We start from the raw sequence: 17,226 nt of genomic DNA on the forward strand, positions 1-17,226 counted from the left end.
TATGCCCTTTATGTCAGTTCTTTCTCAGGGTTACTGTAAGGACACTGATGAAACCAGTTTGCGTGTCTGTGCTGTTGGCTGTCAGCCATTCTTTGATGTCTATCTGTGAAGACTGAGCAGGTTGCATGGCAGGAGACTAGCATGTCCTGTTTGTGTGTGTGTGTGTGTGTGTGTGTCAGGGGTCAGGGTAGTTAGTGCCACCCACTGCAACTGTTGCCATGACGAGTGGAAGCTGTGTGCAGTGATGTGGCATTTACACCTGTCGTAGCTCACTGGTTTCGTTTGAGTGTAAAAGGTGCAAACTCCCACCTCTCACAGCTGATTGGCTGACTTGACAATACGCAGCCAATCCTACACGTAGGCTGCGGCTGCCTTTGTTGCTCACCTGTCAGTTGCTATTTTAGAGCAACTGCCAGGAAGGGATACCTAAGAAGCACACACAAGCTGTTTCAATGACTGAGTAAACCCGAGAGAGCTGAAGGGATCAAGTGAGAAAGTGAGTGCATGTGAATAACTTGGAACTGTTCATTTCCCATCATGAGTCTCAAAAGCAGGAGATACTCTCTGGACAGCTCTGTGTGAGTATGAATATTTTAGTGTTTCTGTCCTTTTCACTTCCTTGTTTTAAAAAAAAGTTCAAATTAGACAACCGTACGCATCTTTTAAAGCCTACCAACAATCCAAAAAAAGCCTTGCTCTGTAAGCCAGGTGTGCAGTGTATTCTTGTTACGTCTCCAGTGTTTGTGGCTGTCGGTTTACAAAAGTGAAAGCCGTCCCCAGAGATTCCTGCTGTTGCCAAGAGACAGCACACTAACCACCAGTCTAATGAGCCGACAGTTGGACCAAACTGAGTGAGAAGGGCCGACCCAGCCGAGGCTTTTCAAGGACTTTTGCTTTCACACCAAGGAACCATTATTACTGACAGAGATTCTAGATTGGATTCACAAACTAGGAGAGTGTATTCACTTCTTATACCTCTTGACTCTTCAGTGGTATTGTTGACACGTGTTGATGCTACATGTCAGAATGAAGATGGTAAGAAATACTTTGTCTGCGAGTGATCTACATTCACCTGTCAGGAAAATCTTCATTCAATGGATGGCAACAATGAAAGCGAAGATAATGAAATATTTCTCACATGAAAGCAGGAGTCGTTTTTCTCTGAAACCCAACACATTTACAGATGTCCCCATCAAGAAGAACTCCATTTATTTCTTTATTTATTGTTGCACGATTCCTTTCTTACTCTATGCCACTTATATCTGCGGCCGCCCTCACTTATGGGTCATCAGTGTTGACGCTTTTTCTCCTGCTCCCCGGGGACAGCTCTCTGGACGGAGCCAAGAAAGGAGGCAACAGGTTCGGCAGCAAGAAATCCAGACACAGCCTGAGTCTGGACGACGCCCGGCAGGAGATCCAGGAGCTCAACCACAGCCTCAACTCCAACATGTCTGCAAGGTAGACGACCACAACGCGACACACAGCTCGGGAGGGGGAGGCGGCTTCACAGTTTGAACTTGTACCTAAATTTGACTTCTTTGTATGAGCAGGGAAAAGACCATACCGGAGGAGACCCACGAGCTCTCCCATGAGCTTCTGAATCATGTAAGTCTGCTCCACGTATATCCTGTCCTGTTTTCTTTGCAGCGTTGAGAGAATGAAAGCAGCTATGTAATCAATACCTGCGTGTTGCAATGAATGAAATGGCGACGTGAAAGTGGCTGGCCAAAGGGACATCCACACGGACATGTGTCACGTGAATTTGCAGCTCCACGACTCCGTTGCTCTACTCCCTTGGTTCACTCTCACCACTCCCCTTGTGTTTTCATTCATCACTGGAAAACGTCGCTCTTTTCCCCGCAGAGCTTGCCGAAGCACAATAAAAGCTTCCACAAGCTGTTCCACGAGATCCCCGAGTGGGAGAACCTGACACAGAGTAAGTAATTTGTTGGTATTGATTAGGGGAAATCACATCACATTATACCTTCTTTTTTCTTTGTCACTTAGTCCCTGACGTTTTTCTGTCTGATGAAGTGCGGCCTCAGACAGTGGCTACTTTGGTTGTCACACGGCCGGCGAATGAGGAGCTTCAACACTTTTAGTAGACGATTTACCTTTGTGTGTGTGTGTGTGTGTGTGTGTGTGTGTGTGTGTGTGTGTGTGTGTGTCTGTGTGTGTGTGTGTGTGTGTGTGTGTCTGTGTGTCTGTCTGTGTGTGTGTGTGTGTGTGTGTGTCTGTGTGTGTGTGTGTGTGTGTGTGTGTCTTTGTGTCTGTGTGTGTGTGTGTGTGTGTGTGTGTGTGTGTGTGTGTGTGTGTGTGTGTGTGTGTGTGTGTGTGTGTGTCTGTGTGTGTGTGTGTGTGTGTGTGTGTGTGTGTGCGCATGTGTGTTTTGCAGTGTTCATCTGTGCCTTGCAGAAGGAGGTGCTCTATCACGGAAAACTCTTTGTTTCTGAGAACTATGTGTGTTTCTACTCATCCGTGCTGCTCAAAGACACTAAGGTAGTACAATAAAATGCATTCAAGTGAAGCCCAGTCCACACTGGTGAAATTAATTCCTTCTGTCATAACGTCCCCTGGCACTGCATGGGGGGTTTTTTTCGGATTCAAAGCAACATTTCAGGGCAATTAATCCTGTGTTTTTAATTTTCTGGTCACACTGGATCGGCAGAGCAGCCTGTTGAGTTCACACGTCCCAGCAGCTGTAAAGGAGCAGTCAACATTAACATTAGCCGTCCTCCTGGGAATTCACTCTCAGCTCCGGCATTCAGGCGTTTTATGCTAATATCAAGGACTGACTTCATTAAAGGAATATTATTTCAGTAACCTTGATACAGGATAAGATCACAAGCTTTGCCTTGGTCGTGTATGTTTCAGGCCACATTGAGAATGTTTTACTAAGATATATATATACATATATATTTTTGTTCTCATCACATTGTAGGTGGTGATTCCTACATCCAGTATCAGGGAGGTGAAGAAACATAACCCAGCGTTGTCAATGTTGTCTATCCACACTGCTGATGGAGAGAAGGTCAGACTACTCTCCTTTGTTTTTTTAAAGATTATAAATACTTGGTTAGGATTTGATATTCTGTTTTCATTTTTTGTTTGTTGCATTGTTTTTGTTTCACTTTCAATGCAGAGCGCTTCTCACAGCACATACAGTACAGTATGTTGTACAGACACTGAAAAACACATCAACTGTACATTATGATTGTGCAGTTCAAATTTGGGATGGGAGGCCAATAAAAACCTTTTTTTTGCTGTTATTAAACTAAATGTGATCCAACTCTTGGGTTTTGTCTCTCATGCAGCCTGCATCTCGAAGGGATTCTAATTGTAAAACGTCCTCGAAACAAGCGTCCTTCTCTGCTGTTGAACTCCTCACCCACACGACTCAGGATAGATTTTAGTTTTGCATTTTCATTTAACCTGTATATTCCTGTTGTGTTATTAGCTGTGTTTTGCGTCGCTTTCTATGCGCTGCGCTGTACTTGTCGGGATTAGAGGCTAAATATTGAATTAATGATAACAATAACAGTTCAATAGTTCAGCTTGAGACAAATCGTTCTGTCAGTTTTATTGTTACCTACTGATCAATAAAAGGAGAGATGGAAACTGGACTAAAGAGAAGAGTCAATTTTATTTAAGACTTCAAATTCATTTCTCTCACGATGAACCCTTTTCTCTCTCTCAGTATTCATTTGTGTCGCTGAGGAACCGCGAGATGTGCTACAAACTCCTGCAGAGTGAGACAGAGAGTCCAGGCATCAGCCCTCATCTCTCCTCTGCAGACAATGAAGCTGATCAGGATTTGGTGAGTTTTGCTGCTCATCTGCCTCCGAAAACAGTCAGGGATGGAGTCGTAGTTGAACGAATATGAGTGCATGATGTGTAATAACGAATGACTAAACTGTTAAATCTGTTTAAACCTGTCTGCAGGTCTCCAGTTATTCCAGTTTGGAGGACAGCGTGGATCACGATCTGAGCAGACAAAACAGCGTTGATCTTGACACTGGCTTCCCTCACGTATCCAGTGAAGGTGAGGGAAAGATGGAAGAGACAGAAGGACGAGTGGAACTGAGTAGTTACTGTTGGTTCATGTTCTTGTTCAGAATCAGAATACACTTTATTGCCAGGTAGGTAGCAGGTTACAAACAAGGAACTTGACTCGGTGTTGCCGAGGTGCGCAGATGTACCACAAGGAATGATGTTTCTCTTTTTAACATTAGATCCTTAAATTGCACCTTTCATCTGTATTTTTCCAGCTCCCACCAGATGCAGGTCCACAGGTGTGTTGTGTAAGCGCTCACAAACAGACACACAACCAGTGTCATACCCGCACGACGTTGTTGAGTTGATGATTTTTGTCTGGAGCAGCTGTGTCGTGGATCTGGAGGGTCGTGGAGAAGGTTGCCCTGTTCGTCTTCCACGGAGAGTTAAGGAATCTCGGCGTTCTCTTCTACATCTACCTCGTGTTGTGAGTTGTATTTTTCACACACAGCTGTTTGCAGGGGCAAATTTGGGGTTAAGTGTCTTGCCCAAGGACACTACGGCACTTGGACTGAAGGACCATCGACCTTCTGGTGAGCAGACCACTCACCCTACCACCTGAGCCACAGCCTCCTTAAAAAGAGCACCTTACAATAGCAGCATCAATAAAATGGTCTGGACATTAAATCATCAGCAAAATAAAACAAACTAGTCATAAAATCTTTGATTTTAACATGGAACAGGTGAAAACAATATGATGCTTCAGAACCGATATGTAATGTGAAATCAGATAAAAGTTTGTCTCTGACATCTCTGACTAAGCTTTGCTGCTATACAACAATAGACTACAGCTTGAATTGAATTAGTAATAATTAGTGATGATGTAGTAATATAACAATTGCAGTTTGGTATTTTTATGCATAACAATTTTTTTTTACACGCTTGAAGTAAATAATGTGATAACTTCTTCTGCCGCTGTCAATCTCTCTGCTGCTTGGTACTAAGGTGTACAGTACACGTGACTACTGCTGTGTCACAGCTTTTTAAAGGAGAGCTGGTGAAAGAAGGGCCCGCAGGAATGTAAAAAAAAAAGGCATGAGGCACCTGAGGCGACCATCACCTCAACATAATGTTGCCCGGTCTCCAGATCTATGACCTGACCGGGGGTCATCAAAACTGTGTTTCGTTCATTCAAAGTGTAATCTACACAGACCCAATATTCATTTTTAAAAAATGATTATGAAACACTGGCCTGCACATTGTGGTATGTTGTCTTTCTGGATTGGCAGGAAACTCTCAAGGAAATAAAAAAACAAAATCCCTTCAGATGTGGTTTTACTCAGTTATAGAAATGTAATCATGCAATGTTCACAGTGGCTCCACGCGGATCCAACTTGCTGATATGCTATTGTTAGGACTGTAAAGTGTGTACCCATCTTAGACCGACTGACTGTTTGAGTCATTCTGTCCGACGCACTTTCACTTTGAGAGTGAAAGCTACAACGCTACCAGTTAAGGCCCACTGTAGTGGAAAACTGTAAGAACATTATTGTGTGTGTGTGTGTGTGTGTGTGTGTGTGTGTGTGTGTGTGTGTGTGTGTGTGTGTGTGTGTGTGTGTGTCTGTGTGTGTGTAGGATCGTGCTGCTGCTGTTGGTGTCTGGGTACATCGGGCTGCGGATCATAGCACTGGAGGAGCAGCTGAACTCTTTGGGGGCCCTGACTGAGTTGTCTTTGGGCCACAGAGAGTGAGTAGACACACACACACATAGAGGGAGAGCCTGTCAAGAGAAAGGGGGGGAAAAGTGAGATGTCTGAAACCGATTTTGGCGACCTTTTAAAACCATTACTCGCACATCAGATCATATCAGAGTAGTCGTGCAGGTTCACAACAGCAATGTGGACAAAAGATAATGATGATCACATTCCTGCAGAGTTACACCCACCAACACCGTACAGGAGGCAAGAAGGCTCTGTAGGTTCACCATGACCACATGCAACTTCATGTAATTCAATTTGGAGTACAGAACTCTTATTATTTACTCAGTGGTGTTGCTAAATTTTATCAATCAAGCAAAGGGTCTGAGCAGTTCCTCCACCCCCTCTTCTTTTGCAGATACCAAGAAACGTAGCCCGGGGCAGAGGATTGTGTTAAAAAGTTGCTTCTCGGAAATCATGCAGTGTGCCTCTCCAGTGAGATCCCACCCTGAGCCCCGTCTAGACAGACTACCCATAAGCGTCTGGACACTGAGACTCGATCCATTCAGTACATCTTGTACAGAAATGTACACAATTTCACACAATGTTAGTTCCCCTCACAGTAGATATTTTAACTCCTGTACCACCACCACGTCACGCAGAAAAGCACCAGGACAATCCTTTTTTCAGGTGCGCACTGATTCTCAGCTGACAAATGAAAAACAGAAGCTTTCCACCCTGAACCATATGGATCCCTCCTGCTGAAGCCATGTTTTATTTCCTGACCAGTGAACAGCTGAGCTCAGCTTGCAGAGGCCGCTGGAGTCTTTGACCGTCATGTTCTCGGATCGACAGTGACGACACACCAGAGTCTCTCCTAACAAGAAGACGAAACAAGAAGCACTTTGTTTGTTCTTTGTCGATTTTAAATTCCTTGTAGATTTAGAGTTTGTATCTTTACACTTTGTAATGTAACTGCTGGAGTCCATTGTTGAGAGTGACTGTTAATGACAGCGATCAGCCAGCAGAGGGCGGTCACTTCCATTACACGTGATTGATGCATGAGATACAAAGACAGGATTTCGTTTGCACTTGAGGCTCAGGCACTAAAATGTCTGTTAAATGTTATAAACGTTTGACATCCTTGTTATTAACTAATTGAGAATGCCTTTGTGTACATGAATGTCAAAATACCCGAACATATGTTAATTATCTATGATTGTGTCAGCTGTAATATATATATATATATATATATATATATATATATATATATATATATATATATATATATATATATATATATATATATATATATATAAAAATTGAAACAAAATACACAGGTAATGTTTAAACTGATTGGTCATTATTGTTGTTGTTCTTTTAACGTTCCCAGGTCTGAAAAACTAAACTTTCTACGACTGTACGCACCTTCTACAGTGCCTGCTTTGCCTCTAGCCAGTAGAAAGAGAAATTGTATGATTTCATCTATTATCAAAAACTACTAACGCTAAATATTTTTCATTATGTACATAAACAGATTGCAGTTTTATCTTATCGATTAAAAGATCTTGCAGTCTCATATTCGTCTTGAAATCAATACCATCAGTTTCATATTTTTGTACATAAGTGAATTTTTTTTTATTTTGTTGTCCATAAAAAGGTCAAGATTCAGTCCCATGAATTAATTTCATTACATCATATTCTTAGTTCAAAAAAGCAACATAAAATTACAAATCATAATACAAAGAATAGAATAGGTAAGTACAGTAACCATATAAACAGCCCACTAATATGGTCTACCCCCCCCCCCACACACACACTGCCCCGCTCAAACTCTAGCACAAAACTCATAACAATACATCAGTTAGTATCAGCAATAAAAAATTTCAAATAAATGTCCCGAGTTTTTTTTAAGTTCATTTTTTTTTTTAAAAGCGCTTCAATGTTCATATGCTATGAGTTCAGCTTTACCCTCACACAGAATACATAACAGAGTTAACGTCCGGCCCTGTCACTTGCTCGGCAAAACACAATAAACATGCATACAGTTTTCACTGTTTCACACCCCAACCCCCCATCAATAAACATTCAGGGCCAGAGGACACAATGTACGTCAACCATAGTGGTGCATCAGTAAAATGGTGACATTTTTCACCCCATTTCTTGAACCAAACCCCATGAATGAAAAGTGGATCCAGTGGTTTCCCTGATAATACAAACTGTCCAGAAAAGAAAAAAAACTGAGGCCTCCTTCCATATCCAGAGAAAAAGCGAAAACTCTTCTCTACTTCTTCCGACAGCTCAGATCCCTGGTTCGAGGTGGTAACAGATTTCCATTATTTACATTTTCAGCGACACAAAGCACAGGATGAGAAATGGTGAAATTCCCTGTTCGAAATGATGACAGCAGGCAAGTGGTGCTCGGTAACCTTCTCACCACCGACTGAGACCCACTGGTACTCCCAAAATGGAGTAATCACATTAGTGCTAGTTCCGTTTGACAAGACACAGCTGCTACCACTGAAAATGACGGGTCTTCTCTACAGCTAGTGTGTGTAGACCTGAAGAGCTGCGCTCGTCTGCGACTCCAAAACCAATCCTTGTAGTTTTTGTCAGGCCCGCACACGGGGCCTGTTAGCACATATTTCAAACAGGAGGCTTGTGTCCTTAACGCTGGCCTGTAGAAGACAGTCAATAATAAAAGACACACAAACTTACATTTTATACCCTTATTACACTTTAGATGCTTTGTACAATAGTGCTGAACTTAAGACCTGCTTTTGCCATGCTTGATCTGATATATATATAAATGTGTAAATATACTGTATATTACAGTATGTGTATACATGTAGTGTTTGAGTGTGTGTGTGTGTGTGTGTAACTGTATATGTGTGTGTGTGTGTGTGTGTGTGTGTGTGTGTGTATATATGTGTGTGTATATATGTGTGTGTATGTGCGTGTGCGCGTGTGGTGGAACCTGCACCACACCAACAGTGAGAGGCTCAACTATGGCTCGTGTCAGACATGAAGCCTGTTGCCACCCATAAGAGAGCTCCTACATTTAGGGTCACAGAGGTTAAAAAACGCAGCTGTCGTGGGCACGATGTTCCCGTCCTGGCACCTGATCTGAAGCACATTGTTAGTCATAACATCTACACGCATGGTTCTGAAACAAACAGTCCATGGCCCTACACTACGACGAACACGCTCGGATTAATTACTTCAAGACAAACACGTTAGAAGAAAAATGTGCCCGGGGTGAATACGAACGGGAGCCGGTCGAACTCTGGTGATGATGAATGCTACTGGGACGAGACGTGGAAAGCAAACTGTGCCGTAAGACTACAAGTTAATCAGCATGGTTCAGATGAAGTATGGTCGTTCTGAGGGGAGTTTTGTGAAGGGAGCAGCTACTTTGTCTCTTTATGCCTTTAAAGCCTCGAAATCCAGACGTAACATCACGCTCCAAGCCAGTCTGTGGAAAATATGCTTATTTCATTTCTTGCAGGGAGTTAGATGAGATAGATAGCTATCTAGCTATCTAGATAGCTCTCTAGCAGCCAGTGTCCATAGGTAAGACACCGGCCTACCAGCAGCTCTGTGGTTTTACATCAGGTGATGTGCACAGAGTTATATGAATTCGCCAAAAGCCTATTCCTTTAAATCTGATTTACTTCTGCCTTTAAACATCACAGTAGTGATCAGTAAACACTGCAAGGCTACAGCCTTCTGTTTAGAGCAGACTGATCTAATATGACATGAAAACTACTGTGTGAACTGTTTCCCTAACGCCTAAAAACATCCACATCACCGGAGATATCCTCAGTGTGGCTCTCAAAGACCTGTTTCCATTTCAAACAGCCCATCAATTTGTGTTAAGAATATCTTTGATTGGGGGGAGAAGCAACACAGAGAGAACAAAATAATTCACTTCAGGTTGCCGCTGCTGTTCTGCGGACAGTGAAAGCTAAAGCACAGCCAGGGAATTAAATAGATGCTGGCCATTCTGTGATCTTTTTCAAAGAGTCAGAAATGAGGGGAACGTATGAGACACCCAGCAGCCAAACAAGCAAACAACAGTGTTCCAGTCTAATCCTTCTGTCTGTACCCACTGCAACTGACACCAGAGGAAAAAGAGGGTGGACCCTCAAACCACCGAAGAGAGTAGGTTAGTGTTTAGCTGGATAAAAACTTGGGAAATGCCCTGGCAGTCAGATGGACGTCCATGAAAAGGTACACAGGGAGTGGGGGAGGAGGGGGTGGGGGCACATGCTCGACCAGTGTCCACTGGAAAGAGAACTGGTCGAGCAGTGGAGGTATTCTTCATTCATACATTTGCAAAAACAAAACAAAAAAAAGACTAATATTTGTATCGGTCCAAGTTAACAGGATGTCAGTTTCTCTCATTGCCTCACTTTAACGCAGTCACACACACACGCAGGTCCATGGAGATATGAATATACACTCAACATACACATCCATGATTCATACATACATTCACCGACCTGTCACACTTGGAAATAACATCTGTGAGCCTTTTGGGACAAAGCACATTGTTCTTCCTTCTTAATTCACGTGAGTAAACACATTTTAAAGCTGCAATTCATAATTTTTTTTCCCATGTTAAAAACTGTCTTTGTATCATATCTCACTTTTTGTTTTGTTTTTTTCTTAGCATCTTCATCTCACTCCACCGTTCAGGTGGATGCGGCTAATGACAGATTTTAAAAAACGCTCTAACCTTTAAAACAGGAAACAGAAACTAGGTTGTGTTGAAAATTAACCTGAAGGTGTGCTGCTTCATAGACACACAGATGTTGGGGGGGAAAAAAAAAATCACATCCTTTTTAGGTCTAAATGATGACATCCTCTTCCTCAAACTCTGTCTCACACACACACACACAAACTCTCATTCACACAAACGCAGAGAGGTTGTTGTTCGTTTCTCAGGCATGCTGTGCGGCGAGGTCCTGGTTGATGAAGCGCCGTAGCCTTTCCAGGTACTGACTGTAAAGCTCAATGTCGTTGTGACCTGCTCCCTCCACCCAGAGGGGCTCCACTGCCTTGGGACAGCGCTCAAACAGGGCGAGGCCGTGGGAGAAGTCGATCACCTCGTCCTCGGTACCGTGGATGATGAGCACTGGAGACGGGATCTTTGACACCTTCTCGATGCTGGTGGAAACAATTCAAACAATGGAGCTTATTGACAGGATTTCACAGAATTCAGGCGTGAGATTTCACATTTCCTCCGGCATCAAACAACAACGACTATGTACATTTCAGTCAACATGTCTGACATACATTGAAGTGACATTGCACCTAAAATCTATCTTCATAGTAGTAAACATTCATTTTGTTGACTTGAACTTTGTCTTTGACAATGAAAAAAACGTTGTTAAATTACAGCAGATTCCAATAATTCCACTGCTGTCCCCCCAAATGCTAAATTAAGTTACCAACAATCATTTTTCAATAAAAATAGGACGAAATACACAAATTGCTGGGGCTGCATTCATTAGGAGAAAAGCAGTCCATCAATAGCCCTCCAGGATTAATCCATTATTTTCCGTGGCAGAAGAGACAAACTACCTGTGAAAACAGCTTTCACAACTTTAGACCGGCCTAATGGAGACTGCTACGTCTAATTTATTTAAATCTAATTGAACGTTTACTCAGAGTTGGCGCCGAACTCATTGACTCTGTGTCAAAGTAGTTGTCGGTGGGGCTGCATTTGGTTCAAACAGACAACCAAGAAGTTTTTGCTTTGCAAAGAGCAGTTTGAATACCCCAGCTCAACAGCCGACATGAGATGTGAGATGAAAACAGAAAACGAACTTGTCGGCGGTAGGATGCTCAGTCAACCATGTGCTTAATGCTTTGTCTTTTTAGTATCTAATTCTCACTGGCTATTTACAGGAAACTCAAATGGTGGAGAAAGAAAACACGAAAATGTCCATTTAAGCTTTTTAAACCACTACCAAGATACAAGTCAGCTTCTCTGCTGTTGCCCAATATGATCCAGTGACAGAATATTATATTTGTAAATACACCGCTTCTAATAAAATTCTGATAATCGTATGAGCATCAAGGTTCAACATGGAAGCAATGTGACACATCCGGCTGTTATTCCACTTTTTATAAGTCACCTTGGACAATTGTGTCATGTAAATGAATCAGGTTGGGCAATATTACAATACACCCTGACACCACCAGAGATCTTTCCATCTTCTCATACCAACGTGTATCAATTTATTCAGCCCTTTTTTATCTGGTTATATTAGAGCACTTTGGTCAATGATGCATCAAATCAGTGAGCAGAACTGCATTATGGCAAAAATTTGTTTACAAGACTTTTTGGGCTCCCATGTTAGTTGTTACCATGGCAACAGCGACCGTTCTTGTGGTTTTGCTGCAAATGTGATGAAGTGCCTTGATTTTTCAGGTACTTACATTTACATAACTTCCCATCTGGGTGTGAACAGTTACTCAGTGAATCATCTGAGGAATGTACTTGTATGATTAATCAGATCACATTATTTGCCTTATTCATCTAAATAAATTGTAAATAAACATAAACAGCTAGTATTTGCAGCATACTAAAAATCGTGTTTACCTAATTATAAGGCTAAATATATTGGAATACACCAATTCAGATGTGTTCACAAATAAGACTTTGGGTGAAATGTCACATGATGTTCGTTTTCCTAATATCATATCTAAAATATTTACAAAACAAAAATGATGTACTTAGATGAGCAACTTACTTTGGGAAAGCATCGAAGCAGTACGTCTTCTTGGTGTCGGGGAATGCCACCCTCATGCCAGACGTGAGAGGAGAGTGGAGGACCACAGCAGCACACTCAAAGCGTGAGGCCAAGTCTACTGTGGGCACAGTGCCTATACTCTGTCCGTACAGGATTATATTCTCAGGGCTGATGCCATACCTGAGGTGCACAAACACACGTACACAAACACACACATTTATCATACACAGATTTACATGGGTCAGCAACATCACATGGGAACAAAATTTGAGGTTTCATATTAATGATAACACCCAACGTTTGAAAGGAGAACACAATAAGTCAGTGTACTGTCATAAATGTGCAAAGGAATTTAGATTTCGTTTTTCAATGTAGACTACATCAGCGATAATTTTTCTGAAACATTTCAACACATTATTCTGGCAATAGGGTTTGAAAATGTGGAGTAAATCTTTGCAGTTCAGGGGTAAAATGTTATAAAAGCTGATTGCACAGCAAAGCAGACGCATGGACTACATTTAATTTTGGGTTTATTTCTCCACACAAAAATTATCCCTCAAACATATATCGTAATACTATCAGTTCTTTGTCCACGACACAATACAGATAGGACAAGAAGGAAAAGAAACTATTCAACTGTCATTTTATTACCAATTTGGTATTCAAGCTTCAAAATAAACCAGCCACCCGACTGTCTATCCATTAACTCAAATTGCACACTTTAGGATTCTCCTTAGCTCTGGAATATGCATGAACATAAATGATTTGTATGAGAGTCAATTAACATTGGAACAGAAGTAATGCTGGGGTGCGAAGAGCAGCACATCGCCCGTTTAGAATATCACATTTTCAATGATGTAATCCATGAAATCTCTTAGTGATAATTAAATTCAAAGTAACAAAAAAAAAGGTTTATTAAAAACTGTGTATGCCAGTGCAAGTATCAAGCTAGGCTACTCCGTACTAGGTAAAGCACGTCATGCTAAATCTCAAAGATTATAGTAGCTTCCCTCATGCCACTTGACTTCAGTGTCTAATGAATTAAATTGTGATTTTGTTTTTTAACCCAAATATAGGCCTCATTATCAAGAAAGCTTCTATGATGATAATTGATTTGGTTAAAACTTTAAGATAAGCGTAACAACTATCATCTGAACTTTCACAAATCGGCTATCAGCTTTTTCAAAGCTCCAAACTATAATTATTATATCAGCATTTAATAATCCACTATCAATCAACCTCTAATAAAAATTAACTATTTTTTTAAGAAAATTTGTTTTAAGTCTTCGTCAAGTTTCATATAAAAAGAAGGCTCGTTAACCATAAAACCATAGTTATTACTGCTGCTTGTGTGCGACAGTAAATCAACAATCTCTCTGATGCAGAGACAAAGTTTGACTTAAGACATTTACATGGCATTTGGTGTTTGTTGGCAGTTAGTTGCCGCCCCTGGGTGGATAGAAAATTAGTTTCCTTTCAGCTTACCGGGAGCGCAGGGCATGCCAGGCGGCATCAATGTCAGCATAAAGATTCTTCTCAGAGGGCTTGCCAGTGCTAACACCGTAGCCTGAGTAATCATAGGAGAAGATGTTGCAGTTGATGCGTGTGCCTAAGCCAATATAGAAGCTGCTCATCTGGCCCAGGTCTACTGCGTTACCGTGGGAAAACAGCACTGTAAACCTGAGAGACAAAGGAGGAAGGGGTAGGAAAGAAGAAAAGGAGATAGGCAGCAGGCTGGGGTTAAGCAAGAACACTGGTGGACTGGAAATGGAAAATTGTGGGATTCAACTGCATAACTCAGAATAACATTTCGGTAGAAAGGTAAGCTGGCCTATTCACAGCGTTGTGATGTGTGTAGAAGCACATTCAGTCTCAGTGCATTCAGGGGTAGTGTGTGTGTGTGTCTCACCTGGCGTTTGGGGCACAGCGGATGTACATGCATCCAACCCTGTTCCCTCGGCTGGACCTGGTCAGGAACACATCTGTCACATCCAGCTCTCTCTGCGAATACTGGAACTCTGCTCTCTCAGTGAGATGCAACTTCCACCTGCCTTCGCCCGCACTACCTCCACCTCCAGCGCTGCTGCTGCTGCTGCCGCCAGCGGCGGCAGCGGCGGCACCACCTCCACCACCACCACCACCACCTCCACCTCCCCCCCCTCCACCAGCACCTCCACCTCCTCTGTCACCTCCGCTTCCAGTGCCCAGCCGGGAACGCAGTCCTGGGGCTCCAAGGGATGGGGGAGCAGCTCCTGAGCTGGAACCAGGCGCAGCTCCAGCCCCAGAAACTGGATCTGGGTCAGGGAGAAGGGCGTAGGTGGGCTCTGGGGGGAGGAAAGCCAGCTTGGCTGCAATGCGACTGGGGCACGGGGGGCAGCAGAACAGGCAGCATAGCTCTCGTATGGACAGACCGTTCATCTTCTGGTGGGAGATGCAGTAATTAGGTGGCAGAAAAACAGAGTAAAAACAGGACTTTCATCTTTAATTTACAGAAGGGTTTCAGAAGAGTCAGAAGAAATTATAACATTCTTTTACAATTTAAAGTAAATATAATATTAGACTTGTTAGGCTTAAGAGAAAAGCTGCAGATGCTGAATGAAGCAGCATGTCTAAACCCAGTCGGTTGCATAACTATGAATGAGGAACAGCAGAGGCAAAAAGTAAGACAAGAGATTTCTTTCTCGACCACCAAGTGGAACTTTTACTGAAAGTAAATGTTAGCCACACTTTGCATTAACAGCGGGTAGTCGAGTCATGACTGATAGGACGCAAACACGAAGCTAATGTGGGTGACTGTGTCATCGTTTCTGAATGTCTCTGCTCTGCTCATACATACTAAAAGTTTTACATACTAAAAGTTTGCGAACTAAAACGGGGCCAGCAGCCAGTCCAAAGTTCAGAGTAGTGTGGACTCCAACCTACTGAAAGTGATGCGCTTTAAAACTAAAACATGTTAGGGTGGATGCAGCCTAGTTTAAAACCTAGTATGTGGCTGGACTGTTTGAGGTCAATGTGCAAATTGAGGACAAAGTTGGTAACGACTTAACATATTCATAATATTGTCTCATCGTATTTGCCTTCTACATAGTGTCAGCCATTATCAGGACTTCATTGGTTTGCATATCGGCTCAGTCGGACATCACACAATCTTTGTATTTGGGAGTGTAAAGTCTGCTTAATGTCTGCTTCAACTAGTTCGAACATTAGCCCTCAAACATACAGCTCGTCTGGGTAATGTCTTTAAAAAGCTCAGGGTTGCAGTGCATGTCTCAAAGCAGCTTTTTGGTCTGTCAAAGTTAACAGAGCAAGCACAGACCGAGGTGCGGCGCTTGTAGCACTATGAGATTGCTTTTAGCAATGAAAAGTGCTCTATAAATGAAATGTATTATTATTATTATTATTAGGACAATACTGTGTTCTATGCAAAGTAGCAAAGGTTTGTCAAAAAAGTCACATGTGCTTTTTGGAAAAAAAAGTCACTAACGGGGTCAGAAAATAGAAATTGCTCATGCCAAATTATTTTTGACAGACCAACGGCCGATGGGTAAACTCAAAAGTCTCAAATGAATCTCTTGCGCTCACTCACTGACATTCGGGGATGTACGGGTTTAACTCCTGAGTTGACTAACTGATCAATTACATTTTTGGTTCATTCTGCAGTCAATTATCCGAGGAGACAGTCAGCTTTAAAAAAAAGAAGAAAAAAAGAGAGAGAGATACAACATTTACCACCTCCCCTAACCTGTTATCTGGGGGGAACTCTGCACAGCAATTATGTTCTGAACGTACCTGGATTCAGAAATCCCTGGGTCTTGAAATGAGCTGGCACACGTCTTCTGGTATAGTCAGTGAGCCAGCTGGATCTAGATTAAAAAATAGGAACAGGTTATTATTCTTGCTTTGCAATTTAGAGCATTTAGGACCAAACAGAATTAGACAGACCTTGATTTCAAAGAGTATAAACAACACGGACTCATTCAGAAGGATGTTAGTCAGTTGATGGTTCCATCACTGTGGAGATCATGTGACCAAATAGCCTTTTGTTATGGTAGATGTTATTTACATCAAGTATTATCACAGTGTCACTCCGGAGTGACAGTGATTCAGATGTGACCATGGACACCGGTGAGTAATTCCTGCAGCCCCTCACCACAGAGAGCGACTGGTGTGCTAATGTCGCTGGTACGGTTAACAACGACATTCTCCTCCGAGGCTAGCCACTGGCATCGGGCATTTAATGGACATGGCGGCCGGTTGACAGAGCGAGCGCACCAGCAGCTGGACATGTGCACACGCGACGTGTTGGTGTGGTGGAGACGCACGTAGCCGCCGTGCTGTGGGCGGCAGCTAAGGGTCCAAATATCATCATCTTATCATTAGCAAGGGAGCCAGCTAGCGGCGGCTAGCTCGCTAGCGCGTTAGCCTCAAAGCTAGCTACTTACCGATTCACGGGAGGTCGGCGGGCAGGCTGCTGTGCCCCTACACGTACACAGAAGCGGCGCAAGACTTCGAAGATCCTCCTTGTGTCTTGACATGGGTGTTCTTACTCATGTGTGCTCAGAGCTGTCGGTGGCTAGCTAGCCCAAATTCATAGCAACCAGATTTTTTTTTCTCCCCTTACTACTGTCCGACTACAGCCGGAAGTGACGTAAGCAAGTATTCATTTTCAAAACTTTAAGAAATGTGGCAATGAAAATATTTTTTACCAGCATCACATTAATAACGCATATATATACAGATATTAATTTTAATGGAGGGAAGGTCTACACATGC

At 42.6% G+C, this 17,226-nt stretch overlaps 2 protein-coding genes across 7 annotated transcripts; one reads left to right on the plus strand and one right to left on the minus strand.

Annotated features, from left to right (window-relative positions):
* Positions 1-318: 318 nt before the first annotated feature.
* LOC118310746 (GRAM domain-containing protein 2B) lies at positions 319-7,268 on the plus strand. Of its 5 annotated transcripts, none has more exons than XM_047332050.1 (13): positions 319-496; positions 1,327-1,458; positions 1,551-1,605; positions 1,864-1,936; positions 2,396-2,499; positions 2,942-3,031; positions 3,698-3,817; positions 3,943-4,042; positions 4,269-4,301; positions 4,381-4,480; positions 5,629-5,739; positions 5,926-5,997; positions 6,108-7,268. In XM_047332050.1, the coding sequence occupies exons 2-13, from the start codon at positions 1,448-1,450 to the stop codon at positions 6,121-6,123; spliced, it is 885 nt and encodes a 294-aa protein (XP_047188006.1). In that variant the 5' UTR covers positions 319-496; positions 1,327-1,447; the 3' UTR covers positions 6,124-7,268. The 5 variants fall into 5 exon arrangements, with proteins under 5 accessions (XP_047188006.1, XP_047188004.1, XP_047188003.1 ...); XM_047332047.1 differs by having other exon boundaries at positions 325-578; XM_035633995.2 differs by having other exon boundaries at positions 334-578; positions 4,269-4,292.
* Positions 7,269-7,553: 285 nt separating this feature from the next.
* On the minus strand, positions 7,554-17,096 carry LOC118310745 (alpha/beta hydrolase domain-containing protein 17A). 2 transcript variants are annotated; one of them, XM_035633994.2, is made up of 6 exons: positions 16,896-17,096; positions 16,243-16,316; positions 14,363-14,871; positions 13,939-14,133; positions 12,454-12,633; positions 7,554-10,861 (listed from the first exon to the last, which is right to left on the minus strand). In XM_035633994.2, exons 3-6 carry the CDS (start codon positions 14,869-14,871, stop codon positions 10,636-10,638), a joined length of 1,110 nt encoding a protein of 369 aa, XP_035489887.2. In that variant the 5' UTR covers positions 16,243-16,316; positions 16,896-17,096; the 3' UTR covers positions 7,554-10,635. The 2 variants fall into 2 exon arrangements, with proteins under 2 accessions (XP_035489887.2, XP_035489886.2); XM_035633993.2 differs by having other exon boundaries at positions 14,363-14,874.
* Positions 17,097-17,226: the final 130 nt, after the last annotated feature.

Source organism: Scophthalmus maximus, chromosome 5 (genome assembly GCF_022379125.1).
Source record: "Scophthalmus maximus strain ysfricsl-2021 chromosome 5, ASM2237912v1, whole genome shotgun sequence".
In the NCBI taxonomy this organism is placed as follows: Eukaryota; Metazoa; Chordata; class Actinopteri; order Pleuronectiformes; family Scophthalmidae; genus Scophthalmus; species Scophthalmus maximus.

Bases quoted from the DNA above. Each gene is read 5' to 3' on its own strand.
- LOC118310745 (XM_035633994.2), bottom strand. From the start codon at position 14,871: ATGAACGGTCTGTCCATACGAGAGCTATGCTGCCTGTTCTGCTGCCCC. The intron at 14,134-14,362 runs GTGAGACACACA...TTTGTCTCTCAG, and splicing joins CGCTGTGCCCCAAACGCCAG to GTTTACAGTGCTGTTTTCCC. The intron at 12,634-13,938 runs GTAAGCTGAAAG...TGTGCACCTCAG, and splicing joins TGGCATGCCCTGCGCTCCCG to GTATGGCATCAGCCCTGAGA.
- LOC118310746 (XM_047332047.1), top strand. From the start codon at position 538: ATGAGTCTCAAAAGCAGGAGATACTCTCTGGACAGCTCTGT. The intron at 1,459-1,550 runs GTAGACGACCAC...TTGTATGAGCAG, and splicing joins AACTCCAACATGTCTGCAAG to GGAAAAGACCATACCGGAGG. The intron at 3,032-3,697 runs GTCAGACTACTC...TCTCTCTCTCAG, and splicing joins ACACTGCTGATGGAGAGAAG to TATTCATTTGTGTCGCTGAG.